This window comes from Lissotriton vulgaris, chromosome 7 (assembly GCF_964263255.1).
Source record: "Lissotriton vulgaris chromosome 7, aLisVul1.2, whole genome shotgun sequence".
NCBI classification, from domain to species: domain Eukaryota; kingdom Metazoa; phylum Chordata; class Amphibia; order Caudata; family Salamandridae; genus Lissotriton; species Lissotriton vulgaris.
The window spans coordinates 43,225,687-43,249,296 of NC_141695.1; the positions used below are offsets into that span (position 1 = coordinate 43,225,687).

At 48.7% G+C, this 23,610-nt stretch overlaps 1 protein-coding gene across 1 annotated transcript in view; it reads left to right on the plus strand.

Moving 5' to 3' along the window:
• LOC147700663 (uncharacterized) overlaps positions 1–23,610 on the plus strand; it is a 90,038-nt gene that overhangs the window by 53,594 nt on the left and 12,834 nt on the right. The window contains exon 4 of the mRNA XM_086929728.1: positions 16,639–16,742. Coding sequence (XP_086785854.1) covers positions 16,639–16,742 — 104 coding nt within the window. The remainder of the gene's footprint in view (positions 1–16,638; positions 16,743–23,610) is intronic.

Sequence of the window (23,610 nt, forward strand, 5' to 3'; positions counted from 1 at the left end):
GAAGCCAGGTAAAGATCCAACTAGGTGTGCGGCCTACAGGCCAATATCACTCCTTAACATAGATCTGAAGTTGTTCACCAGGATCCTGGCAGCACGCCTCGGCCCTTGCTTGCCAGGGGTAATAGAACCAGACCAAGCAGGCTTCGTACCCACCAGGCAATGCACGGACAAGACCAAACGCCTACTGCACACAATAGATAAGGCACACTTCAACGCTTCAGATGCGGCCTTGCTCTCAGTTGACGCTGAAAAAGCGTTTGACAGAGTGGACTGGCAATACATGGACAACACCCTGGCGAGATTCGGACTAGGGGAAAGGTTTCGAGCCTGGGTGGCCAGCTGCTACGCCTCTCCCCAGGCGACTATTAAAGTCAATGGGACATGCTCCAAGCCATTCGAAATTCAGCGAGGCACTCGGCAGGGCTGCCCGCTATCGCCACTGCTGTTTGCCTTATATATAGAGCCATTCGCTCAACACATTCGAAATAACAAAGATATTACAGGCATCAAATTTGGAAGGGAGGAGCAGACCATTAGCCTTTATGCTGACGACATTCTGGTCGCGGGTAAAAAACCCTAGACTGTCCATACCGGCATTCTGAGAGAGATGGAGCGATTTGGGGCAGTCTCAGGATTTAAGATGAACGTGGGGACGTCCGTTATTCTCCCCCTGGGTAGCAACACCCGACAGGCCTGCAGAAGTATGCTCCACATAGGGGGGCTGGCGGTGGAAACAGCATTGCCGTATCTAGGAATTGAATTGACTCCCTCCACCGCCCAAACGGTAGAGCTTAATTACTCCAAACTCCTGACCTGCATACAGGGAGACATTTCTTGATGGCGGCAACAGCCGCTCTCGTGGTTGGGCCGAGTGGCCGCTGTCAAGATGACCTTGTTACCGTAGGTCCTCTACCTGTTCCAAACCATTCCGGTCACTCCCCCCGTGGGCATGCTTAAAAAATTACAAGACACTATACAACGGTTTATCTGGGCAAACAAACGTCCCAGGCGATTTGGTCACAAGAACGACGGAGGAGGGTGGATTTGGGGTACCTGACTTGAAGCGCTACTTCCAAGCGGCACAGATGAGATACCTTCTGGAATGGTCTTGCACACTCTCCGAGAAGCGATGGCTTTTCCAAGATAGGGCGATGGCGGGAGTGCCGCTATGGAGGGTCCCCTTTCTGACGCGGGCGCACAGATATGCTTATCTTAAAAAAATCACCCATTACCAGAACACTTCTCCAGGTGTGGGACGCGGTAGCGGTCCCCAGAGGCCTGACATCCTTCCCATCACCAATGACGCCCCTGTTGGACAACCCGGCGTTTCCCCCCGGGGTACTCCCCGGCTCATTTCCCCCAATGGCGGCAAATCGAATGCTGCTCAGCAGGACACTTATTTGACCTACAAGGCTTTATGACATTGGACACGATGAAGGAAAAGTACGGAATTGACCGGCCGCACCGATTTTACTACTTTCAGCTAAGGCACTGGCTCACACATAAAGACTTAGAACCCCTAGTAGGCCGACCCCTCACTCCATACGAGAAATGGCTCCTCACTAAATCCACAGATTCGAAGGCCATTACAGAGCTTTACAAACTTCTAGACCCCCCTCCACCCAGGGTGAGATCTGCAGGTCAAAAGAGGTGGGAGAAAGAATTGGGACGAACACTGACTGACAAAGAGAGAATATATACTACAGAGCACATCACACGGCTAGGAACACAGCCAGCAAAGAATCGGCGGTGAAAGTGGCCTACTACTGGCACCTGACACCGGAACTCCTACATAAAAGTAATCCACGAAGAGATCCCGCATGTTGGAGGGGGTGCGGACAAACAGGGACCATGATGCACATACTGTGGGAATGTGTTGAAGTGCAGGAATACTGGGAGGGGGTGCTCAAAGACATAGATGTATATTTCGAGACGGAACTTCCCCGTTTCCCGGCATACACGATCCTCGGCCTTCCCAACAGACTCATGTTCCCACTCAAATCCATCAGAGGGAAGCAAATGGGACTGGCACTAGGGGCCGCAACACAGCACATCCTCTCCCTCTGGGGAACAGCCAGGAAACCCACACAGGGTGGCTGCACCGACTGTGGTACATAATGGGGATGGAGAGGATCCAAGCTTCGCTCACACAAACATCTGACGCATTTAAAGAAACATGGCAGCCGATACTCACCCTATTCACCCAAGAATTCACAGAGCTCACATGCCCTAAATACCTCCGGGTCCTCAGACTCTCGGATGAATTCCACAATGGATCAAAGGAGGAGACGCACAAGGCCTAGACTAAGTCCCCTCAGGCGCTGGCGAAGGTTGGACACACCGAGGGGAGGGGGGCGGGGGTGGATGGTTCGGGGAGACTTGGGGCAGTTGGGGTTAGGGAGAGTCGAGGGAGGGGCGCGGACATAAGGGTTCCAGCTTGCAATGTTTCCACTGGCTCCCATCATTCAAGCTTACATGGACACAAGACACTCATCCCCAAAGCTCAGAATCCCAGGGTATGTGTGCTACGACGGGAGGGAAATGGAGCGCAAGGTCATTTTGTGTTACCAAATGTGCTGTATTGCTTGGCTGTACCCAATAAAAACAAATTTGATCAAAAAAAAAAGAAATTGCATTACATACGCTCTGGTATTACTCAAATCTGCATTTTGGTAGCACCATTTGATCATAAAACTATTTGTATATTTTGTAGTCTATCTTACACTGTGCAATGCAAGTATAAAATAATGACTTGCATATTCACAGTGCTTCCTGCCACAGCCTGTGACCTTGTAGCACTGAAAATACTCAGGTCACTATTTTCCACTAGACCAACCAAAATGTTATTCTGTGGCTCTCTGGTTACACACAGACCTCTGCAGTGCATTAAATATTAGCGATTTCATAATATACTACAGTGCGTTTCCCACTGAGTAACAACTTTTATTATCTATTTTCCATTTACGCTGCCCATTATTTTATATGTAGGTACTTGATGGTATATGTATAGAATATTTTGGGGCTTATTTAGGAGAGGCTTGTTCTTGCCAGAGGGTCACTTTTTTTCGGCGCTCCGGTGACGCATGCGTCTTAACCATACCTATGAGCCGGAGCAAAGTCACCCTGCATGGCTTCGCAAGACCTCCTAGCATTTTGCTGCTCACATAGAAAGAGGAAAACACCACTCAGGATTGTTTTTGTGATGGAAGGTGGCCCTTCCTGCACAAAAGCAATCCTGCCTATATTCGTGCTAGGCAGCAATTTGTAGCCAACGCAAGGGGCAAGGACATGAATGCACCAAATTTAATAAATACGGTGCGTTCCTGCCCTTTCACATGGGCGTAGGGCAGCACATCAATAAGACTTGCAGCGCTGCCCCAGCCAATTCCTCCTAAATGAGGCCCTTTATTTTTAGATGCACCTTTGAATGTGCCCCCATGCTCACTGACCTTTCACTTGCTAAGCAATATTTAATATTATTTCCCCACTAGGCAATCAATTCCCGATATCAGGGGCTGCGCAACTGTTTTTTTGTAAAGCCTTCAGGTAGCCAAAACCCACCCTTTAATTGCGCTGTTGACAAATTTACAGGCAGCAGTGCTTCTTTGCCGTACCATCCTTGCCAAATATACTCATGAGACATGCAATATGGGAAAGCATCCCTCTTCAGTGAGGGGGTCAGTCCAGATCAGCCAGCTCCAGACCCCACTTATTACTTCTGAAAGTCTAGTGTGGAACCCAAGTGTTAAGTGATCATCTGAATTCTTTACCTGCGGCCCCCACAAGCCCTAGGAAATAGGAGTAGAAATGGCAATGAGGACCTCCCCAATTCATTGAACATTTTCTGCCTCTTTCTTGTTGCCCCAATGTGGCAGCAATGGTCAACGTCCCTCCTCGCACCCCCCAGTACAACTGAAACCCCTGCTCAGCTAAACAACAAAGTCCTACATTGGCTCACTCTAAGTTTATAGTTTCCGGTTGCTAAAGCTGATCAAATTTCATTGTCAAAAAGAGTAGGATGGATTGGACCAGTTCCACGGCAAAAAGGATTTGCTGTGGGAATTGTGGTGTTTATGGTTGCCGATAGTTGCCCATGATGAGTACCAGGTTCCAGAAGTGTTTGTCAGGAGGGGGTCCTTATGACTAAAAGAGTTTGACAAGGGGGACTCCGCATCAAAAGTATGTAGACCTCTGCTTTAAGGTGTACAGTACAGAACAAGCATTTGCAATGCAACAGGTCTCCCATTTACGCAAGTTTGACCTACTAGCTTAATAAATGACAATGACCTTTATTATGTTTTGGTTTTTGAAACATAAATAAAACACATTGTCATTTACAATGCCAATAGCTTAAACTTGCGTGAGAATGCAAGACCTATTGCATTGCAAATGCTTGTTCTTATGCCCACTTTATTTAGTAGTAAGCAGCGGCGTAACACAGGCCCCCGCAGCCCACGCAGTGCGCGGGGGGGGGGGGGGGGGGGGGGGGGGCGCCCGCGCTCAAGAGGGTCCCTTTGCGGCCGTGGAGCAGCTAGAAAGGCCGAAAGTGTAAAATGAAGTTAATTTTTGCGCAAAACCTAGGGACACACACAGGCACTATAAGGAGAGACAACGTGCAATGAAGTTCGGAACTGGGGAGGGGAGGCACGGCATGGGGAGGTGCTGCATGTTACAACTTGGCCATGGCGCCGGAAGGGGGGAGTGGGGACCTAAGGTCACGTCCTGCTGCCAGGGCGCTGAGTTACATTTTCTAGGGAACCAACTGGGAGGTAGAGGCTGCCTGCAGAGCTTACTGCAGTAATAATGGGCCCTATTTTCTGTCATGTATTTAAATGAGCCTTAAAATAATGGAGTAAAGTCGAGACAACCCCCTCAGGGAAGCAAAGAGCAGGTCCACTAATGTCAGTCATGCGCATTTGCAGCGCAACAATTAAAAGTGCGCAATAAGTTGTGACCAGTAAATAAAAGAGCGGAGCAGGTGCCTTGCTCTGTGGAAGGAAGGTAGGCCCAAGAGAGGCGGCTACTACAGAGTGTTGCTGGGATTTTTCGAGCAGCAACTTAGACTGCGCAAGGTAAGGCAGAGTGAGAGCAGGTGCGTAGCTGTTTGGTTTTGCCAAAAATGTTTTCATTTTTCTTGACGGATATGGCCTCTATCGAGAACACATGACTCAAAATGAATGTTTTCATATCGAAACAAACAGTGCAGCCTGGTGCGAGAGGGGGAGAGGGATAATGACAGAGAGGAGAGGGATAGGATGCGAGTGCATGAGAGAGAGGAGAAGGATAAAAAAAGACCGGGAAGAGAGGGATAAAAAGAGACAGGAGAGGGATAAAAGGATAGAGAGAGAGAGCGTGCAAGAGGGGGGAGGGATAAAGACAGTGGAGAGGGCTAGAGAGCAAGCATGTGAGAGAGGAGAGGGATAAAAAGAGACAGAGAGACAGGAGAGATAAAAGAATAGAAAGGAGAGGGATAGAGAGAGAGAGCGTGCAAGAGGGATAAAAAGACAGAGAGAGAGGGATAAATGGATAGACCGGAGAGGGATACAAGTGCAGAGAGGAGAGGGCTAGAGTGAGCGCGTGGGAGAGGGATAAAAAGAGACAGAGGGGAGAGGGATAAAAGGATAGAGAGGACAGGGATAAAATAATAGAGAGGAGAGGGATAGAGAGAGCTTGTGAGAGGGGGAAAGGGATAATGACAGAGGAGAGGGATAGAGAGCGAGCGCGTGAGAGAGGAGAGGGATAAAAAGAGACAGAGGGGAGAGGGATAAAAGGACAGCGAGGAGAGGGATAAAATAAGAGAGGAGAGGGATAGAGAGCTTGTGAGAGAGGGAAAAGGGATAATGACAGAGGAGAGGGATAGAGAGCGAGCGCGTGAGTGAGGAGAGTGATAAAAAGAGACAGAGAGGGGAGAGGGATGAAAGGACAGAGAGGAGAGGGATAAAATAATAGAGAAGAGAGGGATAGAGAGCTTGTGAGAGAGGGAAAAGGGATAATAACAGAGGAGAGGGATAGAGAGCGAGCGCGTGAGTGAGGAGAGTGATAAAAAGAGACAGAGAGGGGAGAGGGATAAAAGGACAGAGAGGAGAGGGATAAAATAATAGAGAGGAGAGGGATAGCGAGAGCTTGTGAGATGGGGAAAGGGATAATGACAGAGGAGAGGGATAGAGAGCGAGCGCGTGAGAGAGGAGAGGGATAAAAGGACAGAGGGGAGAGGGATAAAAGGACAGAGGGGGAGAGGGACAAAAGGACCGAGAGGAGAGGGATAAAATAATAGAGAGGAGAGGGATAGAGAGCTTGTGAGAGAGGGAAAAGGGATAATGACAGAGGAGAGGGATAGAGAGGGAGCGCGTGAGTGAGGAGAGTGATAAAAAGAGACAGAAAGGGGAGAGGGATGAAAGGACAGAGAGGAGAAGGATAAAATAATAGAGAGGAGAGGGATAGAGAGCTTGTGAGAGACGGAAAAGGGGTAATGACAGAGGAGAGGGATAGAGAGCGAGCGCATGAGTGAGGAGAGTGATAAAAAGAGACAGAGAGGGATGAAAGGACAGAGAGGAGAGGGATAAAATAATAGAGGGGAGAGGGATAGAGAGCTTGTGAGAGGGAAAAGGGATAATGACAGAGGAGAGGGATAGAGAGCGAGCGCATGAGTGAGGAGAGTGATAAAAAGAGACAGAGAGGGGAGAGGGATAAAAGGACAGAGAGGAGAGGGATAAAATAATAGAGAGGAGAGGGATAGAGGGAGCTTGTGAGAGGGGGAAAGGGATAATGACAGAGGAGAGGGATAGAGAGCAAGCGCGTGAGAGAGGAGAGGGATAAAAAGAGACAGAGGGGAGAGAGATAAAAGGATAGAGAGGAGAGGGATAGAGAGCGAAAGCTTCGTGGTCACACACAGAGGAAAGCTTGCATTGTGAGAAATAGTTGCTGTAGTAGTTTATTCAAAAGACTGACGTGTTTCGATTGGAACGCTCTTTGTGGTGTTATTTCTGATATTTACATGTGTTGATCGTCTTCATTGCTTAATTTTGCCCGCAAGAAAGTGTCACTCATAGTCATAGAAATGTTACTTATAATTACACTGAAATTATGAAAAAATGTCACGCATGGCAATCTGAAACCTTGGCAGCTTTGAGGACGAGCTGGGTGAGTCTGCCCCCTCCCCATCTCCACTCACAGGGCTACCAGCAGCATGTGTGCTGACCTCATTGTACCCCCTGTAGTTGGTAGATATGATTATTTTTTTAATGAACATGCCTATTTGTTTAATAATAACCCCCTCCCATTGCAGGCTCAGGCCTCCTGCATTTTCAAGCATGTGCTACTGTGGAGCTTCTCCTATTAGGGGTCAGATTTAAAGGTGTCTTGTTTCTTCCTCTATTCAAAAAGTCGTGCTGCTGTGGATGGGTGTTTTTTGGAGGGGGCACATGCCAGCCATGTGTTTAAAGAGCTTGGAAATACCTCGTCTTGGCAATAAATAAGGTTATAAATGAAAAAGTATGTATTCATTTGTAATGTGACTATTCTGTCTTTTAGTCCCTTTAAATATCAGTCATGGATCTCATCATTCAGGCAGCCCTAGAACGCAATTAAAGTGCATTCTATTTGTATTTGCTGTTCGAAGTATACACAGATAAGTGCTGAAAATACAGCTTTAAGTGGCTGCTTATTTTGTCGATGGGGCAAAGTGGTAGGTGGTGGGCAGGGCCACTGGGGGGGCCCCCTAATTGTGCTTTGCAGGGGGGCCCCCTCAAGTTACGCCACTGGCTTGAGGATAATATGAACAGCGATGGATGCAGTTCAGATACAGAAATATTTCTACATTTGGGTCTAATCTCTAAGTCACTTTTCAAGCACGTAAAGTACGTACACATGAGCCCTTGAGAACTGGGCCCAAATATTTAAAACTGGAGTAAAATGGGAGCATTTAGGAAGTATTCATATACAACTAGTACAAACAGGGAGTTGTGTGCCTCTTTGCTATTTTAGTAATAGGACATTGGGTGTTTGGACTCATTCACAAAGACATGTAAGAGTACATAAACGACTACTCCTGGACTACTCCTTCAAGTACTCAAATGCTTTTGTGCCTCAGCACCGCTGTCTTTTCTAACTCAGTCCCTAAAAAGAAGGCATGGATTGGCTGAAAGACTGAAAAATGCAGATGGTGTTAAAATCACATGGCTAATACTGGAAGGTGGTGACCACTAAATCATGCCACCCGCACATCACTTTCCCAGCATGCTCCATGAGATGCCGAGTTGGTTTTCTTCAAATGTGCAGTTGCATAGCAACGAAAGAGAAGCCTACGACTGGAAAAAAGTAGTGTCAAGAAGGGCCAAAAGAAGGCTGAGGTGGCAGCATTCAGCAGCCTCTACTAGTTACAATGTTGACACCAGATTCAACTGCACACCGGAAGTGAATACAAGTCGGGGGAGGTGCTGTCACTGCTGCTCTAGATTATCGAAACGTGTCCATTTCACACCATGCTGAAACATCTTTCTGATCTAAAACTCCACGAGCCTGCCAATGCAGTAATTATGAAGCATAGGCGAGTCGCTTGCTGTTGCACATCCGGTTTAAAACAGAGAAAATGTACACCCACTGAGAAGACTTTTATACCTTAGGTCCTTTGAAAATACACTTCACAGAACACAGCACCATGCCTCACTGGGAGATTTTAAAATAATCCTCTGGGTAGGAGATGCAATGCATGGAAACATACATATTAAACACCTTTGGCGTTGCACGTTACATATTTACAAATGTCTATCAAGTCACATGGGAGACCCCTGAACACTGGTGAAGCTGCTTCTCGAGCTCCCGGAAGTTGCCCGGCCTTGTTGACAACTAAGGCGCGTGCTTCCTGAGCAACTCTCATTCATAGCAACAGAAACAAGCATTTACAATGCAACGGTCTCGCCTTTGCAAAAGTTAGAGCTATTGGCACTGTAAATGACAAATTTTTTATTTATGTGTTGGTTTTGAAAACAGATAAATAAATGGCATTGTCATTTACAATGCCAATAGCTTAATCTCTCGCAAATGCGAGACCTATTGCATTTGTACCCCCACACCTACACACAGAGCCACACACACAGCGCCACACACACACAGACCGCCACACACACACACACACACACACACACACACACACACACACACACACACACACACACACAGAGCGCCACACACACACACGCACACAGCAACACACACACACAGAGCGCCGGGTGTGAGGATGAGAGGGTGAGTGAGGGGATGAGAGGGTGAGTGAGAGGGTGAGTGAGGGGTTGAGAGGGTGAGTGAGGGGGTGAGAGGGTGATCGAGGGTGAGTGAGGGGGTGTGAGGGGGTGTGAGGGTGAGTGAGGGGGTGTGAAGGTGTGTGTGAGCTGAGGGGCTGTGTGAGGCTTAGGGGGTGTGTGAGGATGAGAGGGGTGTGAGGCTGAGGGGGTGTGTGAGGCTGAGGGGGTGTGTGAGGCTGAGGGGGTGTGTGAGGCTGAGGGGGTGTGTGAGGCTGAGGGGGGTGTGATGCTGAGGGTGTGTGTGTGAGGCTGAGGGGGTGTGTGTGAGGCTGAGGGTGTGTGAGGCTGAGGGTGTGTGAGGCTGAGGGTGTGTGAGGCTGAGGGGGTGTGAGGCTGAGGGGGTGTGAGGCTGAGGGGGTGTGAGGGTGAGGGGGGTGAGGGTGAGGGGGTGAGGGTGAGGGGGGTGAGGATGAGGGGGGGTGAGGTTGAGTGAGGATGTGTGAGGATGAGAGGATGTGTGAGGGTGAGAGGGTGTGTGAGGGTGAGGGGGTGAGTGAGAGAGTGAGGGTGAGTGATGGGGTGTGTGAAGGGGTGTGAGGGTGGGTGAGGGGGTGCGAGGGTGAGGGGGTGTGAGGGAGTGAGGGTGTGTGAGAGGGGCAAACCTAAGGGTTGGGATAGCCACAATTTGGGCAAGCCAATGGCTGTCCGGTAAGCGAAACCTAAACATGATTTGTACATTTTGCGACATGATGAAACGTTAATTTGCATGACCCTTTTTTTTTACTGTCTCCAATACCTGTGGATTTTAAGCTAATTGTTAACAGAAATTGTGCTGAAAAAGCCTGTTATACCAGAGTATTTCAGTATTGTCTTGAGGAGGATGATAACCCCGGGCTCTTGAAGGAAGGGTATCAGAGTCGTGTTAACGCACCATGAATGAAAGTTTTGAAATATTTCATAAGTGCCCCTTCTTAACCTATGGCATTTTAGCAGGTTTTTGGGGTGACAAGCGTGCCTCAAACTGCGTGCTTAAGTCTCTTGGTGAATTCGAGGCTGGCAGCTATTCCACACCATGTTCAAGGTTCAGAAACTCTGCTCTGTTTTGGCTCACCATTCTCCATGGGACAGTGGTCGAGCGTGGCAAGAGCCTGCATCGAGCCTTGCCTGAGTTGCATATTTCTATTTTAAAGCATGGGAACATCTCCCTCCTTATTATCGTTGTGAGGGCACTATTCTTGTAGAAGTAGGAATCCACAGGCTGCCCGATCAAGAACTTGAAAGTAACCCATGCTTTGCGAGGAACCTGTTTTACCATTGCGCTGCACAATTGGATAAACATGTTTTCCTAAAAGTGCAGGTCTAAGAAGCTCTCTTGCCAGGTGCACTCAGTGTCGCCAAGGAGCCCCTGGCTGTGGCCTGCTCCCCCGGATCTCTGTGGGAGTATGTGGTTTGCGGATGCGGAGTCTTTCTGGTGGCGTGTTTACACATGTTGGGAGGCAGCCAGGTGTTTACCTTCCTGTGGCTGCTCTCTCCCTCCTCATGTCTTGTGGTGACGTCTGTGGGGGGAGGGAGGAGGGCTGCTGGGGCAGTCTCCCCAAGGGGGTCATGCCTGTAAAGGGAGGCAAGGCCCGCCATCAGGCCGCAGAAACAAATAACTAGGCAAGTTCTTGGGACGGCTTCATCTCAGCAACGATTCGGGAAAGATGAAAAGGCACCAGACCACATCTTACAGCCTTTGTGTAAACTGGCTATTTAAACTGCTCTTATTTTTGATGCATCGTTTAGAATTCTGAGGCTGTTCTCTAAGAGCAGGCGCAAGTTGAGTGAGAAAGGCACTAAAAAGGACCGGGGGGTGGGAGGGCGGAGAAAACACAACTGGGAGACAATAAGAAAGAACAAGAGGGTGTAAGAGGGATAAGTAGAGGAAAATGTGGATAAAGACCGAGAGAAGGAGCGGGCCAAAGACGGAGTAAAATTGAGCGAGACAGACAATGCGAGAGAGAAGAGGGGGCGGGGAGGGGGTTTACAACTGACAGAGGGACGTTCAGCTGCAGCCCTGCTGCCATTCAGCTCCAGTGGGTGTGAAGTGCCGGCGCCTGTTAGCAGGACTCTCCACGCCCTCGGGACAGCCCCCACCCAGCGGGAGACGGCAATCCGCCACAATTGCCAAGATAAAACATTTTTTAATCTCAACACTAATAAAAACGACACAGCTGTGTTATGCTCTAGACCTCACTGCATGTGCCATAACTCTTCAGTACACGAATGTACACAAAGCAAGCCACGTGTCCCCGCAGACGAACACTATCATTTTCCACTTCACATTTTCAACCACGCGCAAGAGCTGAAAAACGCTGAATGATTACAGTCAGCTTTGATGTTTTGGAGCCTGAGCGCAACAATTATAACAAGCTTTTACAAGTGGGGCCGGAGACACGGACAGCGGGCGGGAGGGCGGGAACGGGCACACGGACAGCGGGAGGGGGGCGGGAACAGGCACATGGACAGCGGGAGGGGAGGGGAGCACTCACCTGGACTTCTTACCGTGGTGGTTGGCCTGGACGAATGACAAAAAAAAAACTCTGAAGAAAAAAACCAAAAAACAACCGCCCACCGCCGCATGACGTTCTAAAAGGGGCGGGATGAGTAAAAATCTACAGAACGCCCACGAATCTGCTGCCACAATTATGGACAGTTCTCTCTTCCAATGGCTAGCCTCCATTTATGGAGCTAGCCAATGGAAGAGAGAGGCGGGACAAAGCCCCGTACTGGTAAACATTAGATTTCGCCTGCGCGAACACTGCTGCGCAGTGCTACGCCAGGCGAAACCTAAAAAGAAGGGCAGTTCAGCGGATGAGAGTTTATTATTTCACTTCAGCTCTCATTTCCGGGCTGTATAGGCTTTGAGACAACAACATTGTCCCTTCATACACAAACCTCTTCTCCCTCCCACCCCCTTATCAGGAGCTGCCAACTCAGCGCTCCAGTGCTATCAGTAACGCACACTCACCCAACAAAATTACCCCTAGCATCTGAAACAAGAAGAATGAACTCCTTTCGTGTTTAGTGTTGACTCTGGTCTCCCTGGCTTCCCTACGCACAAAAAGCACAGATTCCCTTCAAAACCCAGCCTCACGTGCCTTCCAGTTGCAAAGGGGCAATGTTAACAGACGAAATACAGGCTCGGTTTTAGGGCTAAAATAAATACGTAAACACAAAGGCACTAAAGTATCTAGATCTTGATTCTGTGGGAGCACTCAAATAAATAAACATTTAAAACATATCTGGCTTTCTCAGTCCCACACAAAAAGGAAGTAAAGAATAAATAAAATTAAATTGAGAGATATACTGCTGCTTTTAGACTACAAAGACAGAAGCAGTGGCCTACAAGACTATCAGAAAAGCAGAGCCTGCGAGGGGGTTTCAGACGAGGCCTAGCGGGGCTTCGCCGCCCGAGGAGGGGGCCAGGGAGCAGTGCATGGTGCGGGGAGCCCTCACTTTGTTTACAGGGCCCCCAGCTCTGAACAATGGGCGCTGCTTGCTGATCAACGCTCTCTTCCTGTGGCTGCTCAGCGCCTGCTCAGGCGGCTGCTTCTGTTGTGCGCAGGCCCTCTGTGGGGGTACGCAGGCCTCACACTGTCTCAGGGAAGGATTTTAACAAAAAGCATTTGCAATGCAATAGGTCTTGCATTTAAGCGAGACCTATTGCATTGCAAATGGTTGCCATCAAGGACAACAGGAGGGAGAACGGGTGGGAGAAGGCACAGACAAAGGGAGAAAGGGAGGATGGGGGGAGATGGCACGGACAACGGGATGAGAAAGGGCGGGCAGGAAGGGGGTATGAAGAAGGCACGGACAATGGGGAGGAAGGCGGGGTGGGGTGTTGGGGAAGAAGGCACGGACAATGGGAGGGCGGTCGAGGGAGGGACAAAGCAGCAAAGCATTTTCTGCCTGCAATAGGAGAACCTCATAATTCAAGAAAATAGTGCTTGCAGTCTAAATAACACGTACCGTGTAACAACCAAAGTAAAGGGGCCAGTCGCCATGGGAGGTGACAAATGAAGAGGAGCCGGTACTAAGTAGGGACTAACAAGCCTATTTACGCGTTAGAAGCTAGAATTTAGGACAGACAATGACACTAGCTAATGGCAAATATGGGCTGAGTGTGGTCGTGGCTTCTATTCACTACTCCAGTACAACAAGTCTCGCAGGGCAGCGCATGCTTAAAAAGGCACCCATTGGGTTGAATGTGGGTTGGATTTGTGGATGTCGGAGAGTGCATGGGAGTTAGGATAATTTGCACCCACCTGTACTGCAGGTATCAGTTAAGAAACACTGGCCCAGATGTACAAAGTTTTTGTGTTGGTTTTGCTGTACTTTTTTAATGCAGACCCTGTGCATTCTGCAATACACATACATGGAAGCAATAGACTTAATGTATAGTTTTTGTGCAGGAAGGGACCACTCCCTGCACAATCACTTTGCAGACAGTAACACAGACATCCTTGCACTGAGGCGCTAGGGTGCCCGCGTTGGTGCATGCTTCCACAAAGTACGCCAGCGCATGGAGAGGCCATAACTGCACCAGTTCTTTGTAGATATGGTGCAGTTCTGCTCTCTCCATTTCACGCCGTGCTGTCCACAAACTTTACTTGCTGCCTTACATTGGGTGAACTCCTTGTAAATCTGGGCCTCCGTGTACCATGAATTGGTCTTTATCAGCCGCTGATGGTCTGATTCAAAGAGAGGATACATGTGCTTCTGAGACGAACAGTATGTTACAGAGTTGTGATATATATACAGGTCCGCCCTATGCGCTGTCCTCCAGGATCTAGGACAGTTCAAACCTGCAGCCACAGAGGATAAAATACAAACCCTAGATCTACACAGAGGCCACCACAATCAAGCACTTCTCGTGGTCCTCTTCAGACATCTGGTTACCAGTCCTTTGGGTAGGCTGGCAAGAGCAGCGTCTGGATTTCATTACAAGAACACTCTTACCACGGAACTTAAAAAGACAGTGATGTGCAGTTGCTGTGGACTTCACAAAAGTCACAGAGAGCAAAATGTGGGAAGATGCCCTTAAACATTTGGGTTAATTCACAGCACAAGACACCTGGGTGGATGGCGTAAGATTGCCATTGGGATCAGTATCTGTGTTGTTGCCTCTTTCTCCGCCCCATTATTTGTCACCCAAGCTTGTGGTGCTGGATGAATGCAGCAACAAAAGCTTGTGGAATAAATAAGAGGGCAGAGAGAGAGGAGGTGCAAAAAAGGCAGTCTGTACAGACACATGGCACAAATTGACCTTGCAGGAACAGTTATGAGTGACTTAAGGCTGTTTGTTACCAGCACGTATGAACAAAAATATATATGCGAAAGAGCACGATGTACAAAACACTTTTGCAGTCGCACCCCCTGAAATTTGCAAAATGAAAGTTTTTGTGATGTTCCGAACTTCTTTTGTGAGTTTCAAGTCTTTCTGACTCAAAAAGGGACACTTTGACTAATTACATATCGCAAATAGAAGGGCAGGGTAGGAAGTGGCATCCCTTCTTAACTAAGTCATAATTACATTTATGTGAGGCACCAAACATGGTTGCAAACTGTTGATCAAACATCAGCACTCAAGTTGGGGGGGCATCTGATTCTCAAAGGAGAAGCTGTTGTTGTGATTTCCGGTTTCTGTATCCTGCAAGCTGAGAGTCACACTGGGTACCATGTATTCTCCTGCTGTTCTACTGCCAAATAGTAACTTTATTTTTTAAATCAACACCTGTCCCTTCAAGGGACACAGATTGGTTTACAAAAGTGGTTCATCACAAGTCTCCTTGAAAGTCTCCTCTGCTCCAGACATTCAACACCTCAGACACAGCCTCCCTCTGATGCAGACCTGGATGCCCAGCACCTACCTGAATCTCTACGCAAACAACCCAGAATACCTGCTTTGTGCCATGAGCAGCAAGAGAGAAAGAGCACATCCTGGTTCACTGACGGCCTCAAATCCAACTTTAACTAAATGCCAAGTCACCTGGATATATATATTGGGCATCAATATCACCCTCAAAAAACGCAGTGTAACGTACCTAGTACCCGCCCTCTCTTTAAAAGAAAGACCAAGCAGTTCTTCCAAGGAGCAGCTTCATATGTGCAGCTCAAGCCCTCGTACTCTCACAACTGGATGGTGGTAACTCCCGGCTCCATGGCCTCGTAGACTCAACACTCGCATCGCATCAGAGTATTCCTACCTGCGCAAGGATGCCTCGCCCAGGGCCAGAAAAAAATACAACTGTTACACCCCCTCCAGATGGACCTCAATTGGCTCTCCCCACAGGTTGGCCCTACACACATACCACATACATACATTTGTGAATATAGACGACGGACAAGTGGTCCGCTGTCCTTGCATGTCACCATCTCTGCATTTACAGCCATCCAAAAGGAGAAGAAGCTACCCCTTCATTAAAAATAATTAGGTAGGTTGTTTTGCGACCATCTGTGAATGGGCAATCTGTGTTGCGAACTCTCTGTAGATAGGACACATCGAACACTGTACGCCTGCACACAGCGGTGTGCAATCAGATATCCATACATTGTGCCAAATGTTTATTTGCCCAAGTGTGCAACATCTCAGCACTGTATGAGCACAGAAGTCAAAGACCTGAAAGGGATAAGGGCGGGCACAATTGGAGCTGCAGGGGTGACTCTCCCACAATGCAGCATACACACATAAGAATCTGAGCTCATTAACATTGACTACATTGTGGTACAAACTGCTTCACTTTCACAACAGAACAGAGAACAGAACTGGTGCAGCTTGTGTATAGAAAAAGGACAATCACATATGTCATTGCCAGAAACAGTGGCATGATAATGTTCAAGTACGACCTCACATCTGTGATGTATCAGCAACATCACGTTCCCGCAGAAAATGTTCATCTCCTCCCAAACAGTCCCAATGTACATTCTCATGCAGGCTGAACGTGAACTTGTCCAATGCATGATAATACGTGGAACAAACAGTTAAAATGCACCTCCCCCCACACCTGCCAGTACCACACACCCAGCACCAGACATGAGCAAGGGGACATACCATCAATGCACATGAGAATGCACACAACGAAGACTGCTGGCTGACCAAGATGCCTGGCCAGGATGGACAGCATGTGCCAGAACATGGAGGGGAGTGGAGGCACGGACATGTGCATGACAGACAGTCACACAGGTGATGGATGAAGTTGTGCACACAGCTGATGAGTATTACACCACAATCAAAGACATCAAATTTTCACTGTGTGAATGATCAATCGTTCCCTCCTTTAAATGTATCAGTTGAAATGTCATTTCCTGGTGAATAACCTACGAAGCAAAGGATCACTAAAATGTTTCTGTTTTACAGGATGAGATATTTCAAGAATATGGCAGGCGCTATCCTTGGATTGGTCTAACCAAATCAGGTGAAGAACTTCAGTGGATTGATGGCTCCCCTTTAAATGTAAATATGTAAGTTCCCATGTCATTGTTTCACTATGATAAACCTTTGGTAAAGAATGTTGAATATACAGAACAAGTGAAATGTGTGAAGACCTGTGTTAGAAATGGGATTTCTGATTGGCTAAGCTTTGCACCAAAGCCAGACAGAAACCACCACTCTAGTCAGGATAAGGGAGTTACACTCCTAAAATAACCCCTGCTCACCCCTTTGGCAGCTTAGCAGGAGCAGTCAGGCTTATCTTGGAGACAGTGTGTGAAGCATTTGCACGTAACCAACAGTAATACAGTGTCAGCACTAAATGTTAAATGTTAAATGTCGTATACTTGTAAAGCGCACAGCTGCCCCAGCAAAGGGGCGTCCCAGTGCTGTATACCACTGGGGAACCCGTCCTGGTTTTCCCTGTGGGATGGTCCCTACTGGGAATCCCCAAGGTGGAGCCAGGCATCCCCGGCGTTGATGGGGCCGTTGTGGAGATTAGGCAAGCTAATGCCCAGAGTTGCCGAGTGGGACCCCAGGTTACAGTAGGCACCGAGGCGAGAATTGTCGAGTCCGCTGACCCTGGTCCACGACCCTGCCACGACGGGAATTGAACCCTGGACCCGGGCCGACTTCTGCTCCCAGGTCTGCCGCCTCTAACCAGTGAGCCACACCACTACAAAAGGACACCACACCAGAAAAATATCCAATATTTTTATATACTTAAAACAATAGAAAATTCGATAAAAATCCACAATACAGTACTTTAAAAATAGTTGATTCGCAAGATGTCTTTAAATTGCAAAAATACGTTGAAAACACAGTTCGTACGTGTCGGTAGCTCAGTCCGAGTCTACCACGATGCTAAAAACAACAGAGTCTCGCAGTTCCAGCTGAATGTGTCAGTACGGGCCAGCAACAGCGTGAACAGACTCATTAACAGTACCGTTCTTAGTGCAGCTCACACAGAGGTGCGAGTGGGTCTTGGCATCCATTGCGGTTGCGATGCAAAGTGGAAGTGGTGCGCGGTGCCTCTCGATACTGTGCGAGCAGCTGCTCGGTGACCATCGTCCAGTCAACGTTGTTGAGACCAAGGCTTGCGGTGCAGGGCGAGACGGTGCTCGATGCGGTGCTGGCAGGTTGTGGTGCAGGTAACAGAGCTGGTCGTGGCGTCCGTCCCGGTTACGGTGCAAAGTGGAAGTGGTGCAGGGCTCGATGTCCTCTCGATGCGGTGCAGGCAGTTGCTCGGTGACAATCATGCAGACTGCGTCGGTGAGACCAAGGCGTATGGTGCTGGGCGAGACGGTGCTGGCAGGTTGCGATGCAAGCGACAGATCTGGTTAGCGGGAATTGGTGATGGCCGAGCTGAACAGCTGTGCGTGACGAGGCGTTCACGGGTGTGAGCCAGCTGTGACCGTGTCGGTGAGGCCAGGCCAGCGAAGTGAAGCTAGGTATTACGGGCTGCGGTGCCTCTCGATGCGGTGCAGGCAGCTGCTCGGTGACGATCGTGCAGACGGCGTCAGTGAGAACAAGGTGTGCGGTGCAGGGTGAGACGGTGCGGCCTGCAGTGCCTTCAGAACACAAGGCCAGCGACGGAGTCGGTGACGGAGTCGGTTGTGGTTCCTTCTTCTCTGTGGCAACTGAAACAGCGGTTCCAGGAGCAGTACCCAGAGGTTGGTGAAGTCTTTGCAGTCCCGGAGACTTCTTAACATGAGGCCAGCTCGGTTTCAGGCCCTAGGAGATACTCAGCACAAGTAGAGAAAGTTCAGTCCAGTCCTTTCACTGCCCAAGGCAGAAGCAGCAGCTGCAGGCCAACCCAACAAAGCAACAACACAGAAAAAGGGCAGTACTCCTCCTGGCAGCTCTTCCAGCTCTCCTTCTTGACAGGTTCCTTGATTCCAGCGAGATCTAAAGTCTTGGGGTCTGGTCCCCAATATTTATACCAGCAATTCCTTTGTCCGCTGAAAGCCTGAACCTAGTTCAAACCCGTTTGGGGTGCATTCTGCCAGTGTGCACCTTCCTCCTTTGTCAGTGTGGGCCAGGGTCCACAGACACACCACAGGAGGTGGAGCCATCATTGTGGAAGGCAAGCACAGCCCTATTCAGACCCAGGTGCTACTCCTCCCACCCATCTCAGTGTAGATGTGTCTATTCAGCCCTGTCTCCTGGAGTCTCCCCCAGCCCCTGTCACTCACAAACCAGACTGACAATACACCTTACTTAGCAGACGCAGGCTGGATGGTTAGGTCAGAAAAGACCTACTTTCTAAAAGTTGTATTTTCAAACACAGAATGTTAAAACCAACTTCACTAAAAGATGTATTTTAGTTCAGGCATACTAAAATCGAATTTTTACCATGTTCCCTGAGTCAGCTAGGATTATAGGATGTTATAATCAAACTGCCCACTCTGGCCTATGGGGAACAGATAGCCATGCAATATTGAAAAACAACGTAGACTGTAATTCACTATCAGGACATGCCACACACACCTGGGCATGTCCTACCTTTCACATACAATGCACCCTGCCCAGTGGAGGTACCTTGGGCCTACCTTAGGGGCGACTCACATATAGAAAAGGGAAGGTTTAGGGACTTGCTAGTGTGTGCTCTTGCCAACTCGACATGGAAGCCCCAGGCTGCACACAGGCTCTGCAATGGCAGGCCAGAGTTACACTTTACTGGCTGTTTGCATGGGTGGCACAATCCAGTGCTGCAGCCCACCAACAGAATTTGATTTATAGGCCCTGGCACTGACAATGCACTTTACTAGGGACTGACACATACATCAAATAGGCCAAACATGGAAACACCAATCCATAACAAATGTTATACTGGAGCACTTGCACCTTACCACTTGGCAGCAGTGAGGAAAGTGCGCAGAATCATAACACCAGCAAAAACAATGTAAAAAACGAGAGGTCAAAAAGCAAATAGTCAGGGGAAACACGCCAAAAGATGCCAAGTCTAACAACCTGTCATATGCACAGGTTGAGTGTAGAAGCATCTCCAGTAAAGTGAATAAACTAAAATGTTTGATAGAATGGGTAACTGAGTTTCACGAGGCGGGGCAGGGCCTTTTGGTCCCCCACCTGACAAACGCTTTCCTGGAGGCTTAGGAGGCAGGCATGCTGAGGTCTATCTCCAATGAGACCACTATTATCCTTCTTCCTAACACAGGGAAAGACCAGCTGGACTGAGCCTCATACCACCCGACCTCACGTCATAATTTAAACACAAAGGTGTTAGACAAGGTCCTGGCTGCTCGTCTGTGTAAGGCCATGCCCGTCCTCATTCATGAGTCCCGGGTGGGTTTCATCCCGGGCCTCAGCTCCCACAACCATCTCCGCCTATTGTCCCATCCGTTGTGGCAAAAGAAGGATGACCGGTCGAGTTTCTTGTGCTCTTCTTGGACTTTGTGAAGGTGTTTGATCGAGTTGACTGGCACTATCTTTTCCACATAATGTCTCATATGGGCCTGGGTGAGGACTTTATCCTGAAGGTGCATCTCCTCTATGACATCCCGGAGGCTGCAGAGTCAGATTTCTTCCTGATGTTGCCAGGGCTGTCCTCTTTCCCCTCTTTTGCTTGTTCTAACTCTTGAGCCTTGGTGGCTGCAATAAGGTGCTCGCCGGCAGTGGCTGGTGTCCCCATAGCTGTGGGCGATGTCAAGGGCTTTCTGTATTCATATAACTTTTTTTCACTTTTTTCCATTCCCCAGATGTCAAGAGCCACTGCGATATTCCTCATTGATAATTTCTCCCAACTGTTGGTACAAAATCAGCTGGATTAAGAGTGAGGCCCTTCCTATATCCCCCTCAACCACTGCTGCCTGCATCAGAAACTACCCCACCTAATGGGTTTCGTCTGGCCTCACTTATCTGAGCGTTAAGGTCAATAGGAGCCGTATGGTGGAGGATAATTTGCTTCCCCTACAGCACCGCTTGAAGTAGGATTTCCGGAAGTGGTCTCTCCTGAATCTCTCCTTCTTTGGTAGGGTGCTGACTGTTAAGATGACCTTTGCCCCCACTTCAAATATTTGTTTGGGATGTTGCGCCTACATATCCAGTGGGCACTACTTGCCTCAATCGATATGGACATCTGCACTTACCTCAGCCTAGGCTCCCGGAGATGCACCTCTGGGCGCATACGGAGGCGGGTGGCCTCTGATCGCCTCATATGAAATTAGGGGCATTCCGCTTTCTTTAGTGGTGGCGCATTTGGGCCCACCTAGGGACGCTTCTGTCTGAACATGTCTGGTGCATCACTTGTTTGGTGTTCCGTCCCTGCCCTTGCTGCCCTACCTGATCCCCACCCTTGGCGTGGTGCCCTCCAATTCACTTTTGGCATTGGTGGCCTGACATGAGTCCCACTGGTCTCTGGGCATTACTTCGCTTTTGCACGTGAAGGCCCTGTTTGTGGCACAATTCTGCTCTGTGCATTGGGGGGCGCATCATTCTTGTGGGAGCACTGGCATACACAGGATCTGCTCTTGGTGGATCAACTTTATGATGGTGCTGCACCTAAGACCTTCCCAGTTCTTTGCGTGAAATCTGGCCTTCAGCCTATGCACCACTATTGGTTCCACCAGCTGAGGTACTGTCTGGGGTTCGTCCTTGGACCTGTGCCCTTGGCGCACCCAACCTCACTTGTTTTGTAATACCTCTGCACCCTGACCTGCTACCAGTGTCTGGTCTCCGGCCTTTCCGGGGTACTCATTAAAGCCCTGCACTCTTGTCCCTCAAGCGCTACGACGTGGCTGTTGTGGCAAATGGTGCTCAGCAAAGCCTATTCAGCGGGGTATGACCGAGTCCCCAGAGAATCCCGGGATGAATTTCTGTACTTTAAAGTGTTGCATGATTCGTATCCGTGGCCATGGAAACTCAAGCCGGCCAAATTGTTCTCTCATGACCACGGCTGGAGATGTGGCACAGACCGCTGTGACTTGTTTCATATCCTCTGGACGTGTCCGTCACTTGCAGCCTACTGGCTCCGTATATTGTCCCAGTTCTACCGTTAATGTCCTTTTCTGGTTCGCACTCGCTATGGCAAAGCTTTGCATCCTCTGATACTGATGGCAGTCAGCGGTCCTCATGGTTGGGGAATGGCATTGGTTCTCATGAGCAGGTGACGCACAAACTCAACAACAACCTTGTTGCCTTTGAGATGGTGTGGAGTACTTTTCTTGCTGTTGTTGGCCCCGATCTGCCCTGAGGGGTCTGCGACCTCCAATTTATGGCACCCCATCCACTTTAGATGCTTCTTCTATATTTCCCAGTACCTGCGTCACTTGGGTGCTGCTGCCCCTGCTCTTTGTTTCTTATTCTGTCCTCTAGTGAACATTGCACTCCTCCCCCGAGTGCCCCTCCTGGATGCCCACACGGTTTTCTTTCTGGTTTCTCCTGACTTTCTGGACCCATGTACCTGTTCCACTCTCCCCAGGTCAGTGGCCCACCGCCAGCTACCTCACCCCTTTCCCTCTGCCACTTGCTGCTGTGCACTTATGGCCACTATGTCCAGGGGAAGGTGTGCTCCTACACCCAAGTGCCAGGAGACAGCCCATTCTTTTCCCCTCTTGGGTGTCCTGTGTGAGCCGTGCACTTCGTTTCCGGGCTTTGCCTGTTCCTAGCAGCTCCCCACCCTTTAATGACCTGATCTTTATTGGTTGGAATGCATAACATTTACAGATTTTATTACCTGTTTGTTTTTAAAAACTGAAAATCCTCAAAAAATATTAGTTGCAAAAAAATAGACTAGGTTCCTGGCAGGCAAAGCCAGTTGTCGACAGCCGAACAGCACTGCTCATGCCTGTATTGCCTACTACAGGAGACCCTCTGTCCTGAATTTTCAAGTTTCTCTCCTTCAGGTTGTTGGACATGCTTATTTTGTATTGGTCAAGGTAGACTACTGTTCTGGATTGTTGTACAACCGCCTGACCAGATGATTTGTTATTTCTGGACTTACAGTCCAGAAAGCGTTAAAAGACATTGTCAGTCTTCAGTGCATTTGAAGTCATCTACACCAGAAATAACATGGGCTGTGTCACATGCTTAACATGCTGCAAGGTGCAAGGTGCTAACAGGGGCATTTGCCAATCCAATTACATGGGTGCCTTCCAAGAACATTCATGGCAGGAGACTGTTTTGATGTGCATTCTAGGCCGACCTGCCAGAATGTTTGGGGGCCACATTAGTCCAATTCTGCTGATGGCCAGTTGTCTGAATTGTCCGTCGGATTTAAATGTACCTGCAGTGTAAAACGTTTATATTGTAGAATTACTTAGTTCTAGGCAGCTTCTTTCCTTTGCAAGTCCGATCAGCCTTCCAAGCCTGACTCAGTGACCATTGTCAGTGTACACTCAGGTGTAATTCAGTGTTTGAACATCTGCTACTTGACTCAAGTTGTTGTGGGAATCGACCCAGTTGCTTTTCCACCAACCAGACACATTTTGAGTGGATAACAGTGATTCATCCTGCTCAAAAGATGTGAAAGTACCTGTGCTAGATTTAGCACCGATCACCAGGACTTTTCTGAGATATGGTCTCCAGACAACTTTACCGTGACTAGGTTGGTATTTCCTTCCGCAACACCTATGGTTGAGATGCTATATGACACCGTAAAACAAAAAGCATTTTCTACCCACTTTTATTCTAGCTGGGACTACATTACTGGCAAAAAAGTAGGGGATTTGTCACACTAGATCCCAAGCTGGGATTCTCTTTTAATGTGCCCCTGAGGCTTTGTCTCTTAGGGTGTAGCACTTTCTGTGATCACCAGCCCAACTCTCCTCCATCCTGAGACACTCTTGTGTTTGCCTCTCTGTTCCCTCAAAGTATGTGGCTATTGTTTCTTGTCTTCCAGTTACTAAACCGTGGCATTACAACATTATTAGTGTTACCTTT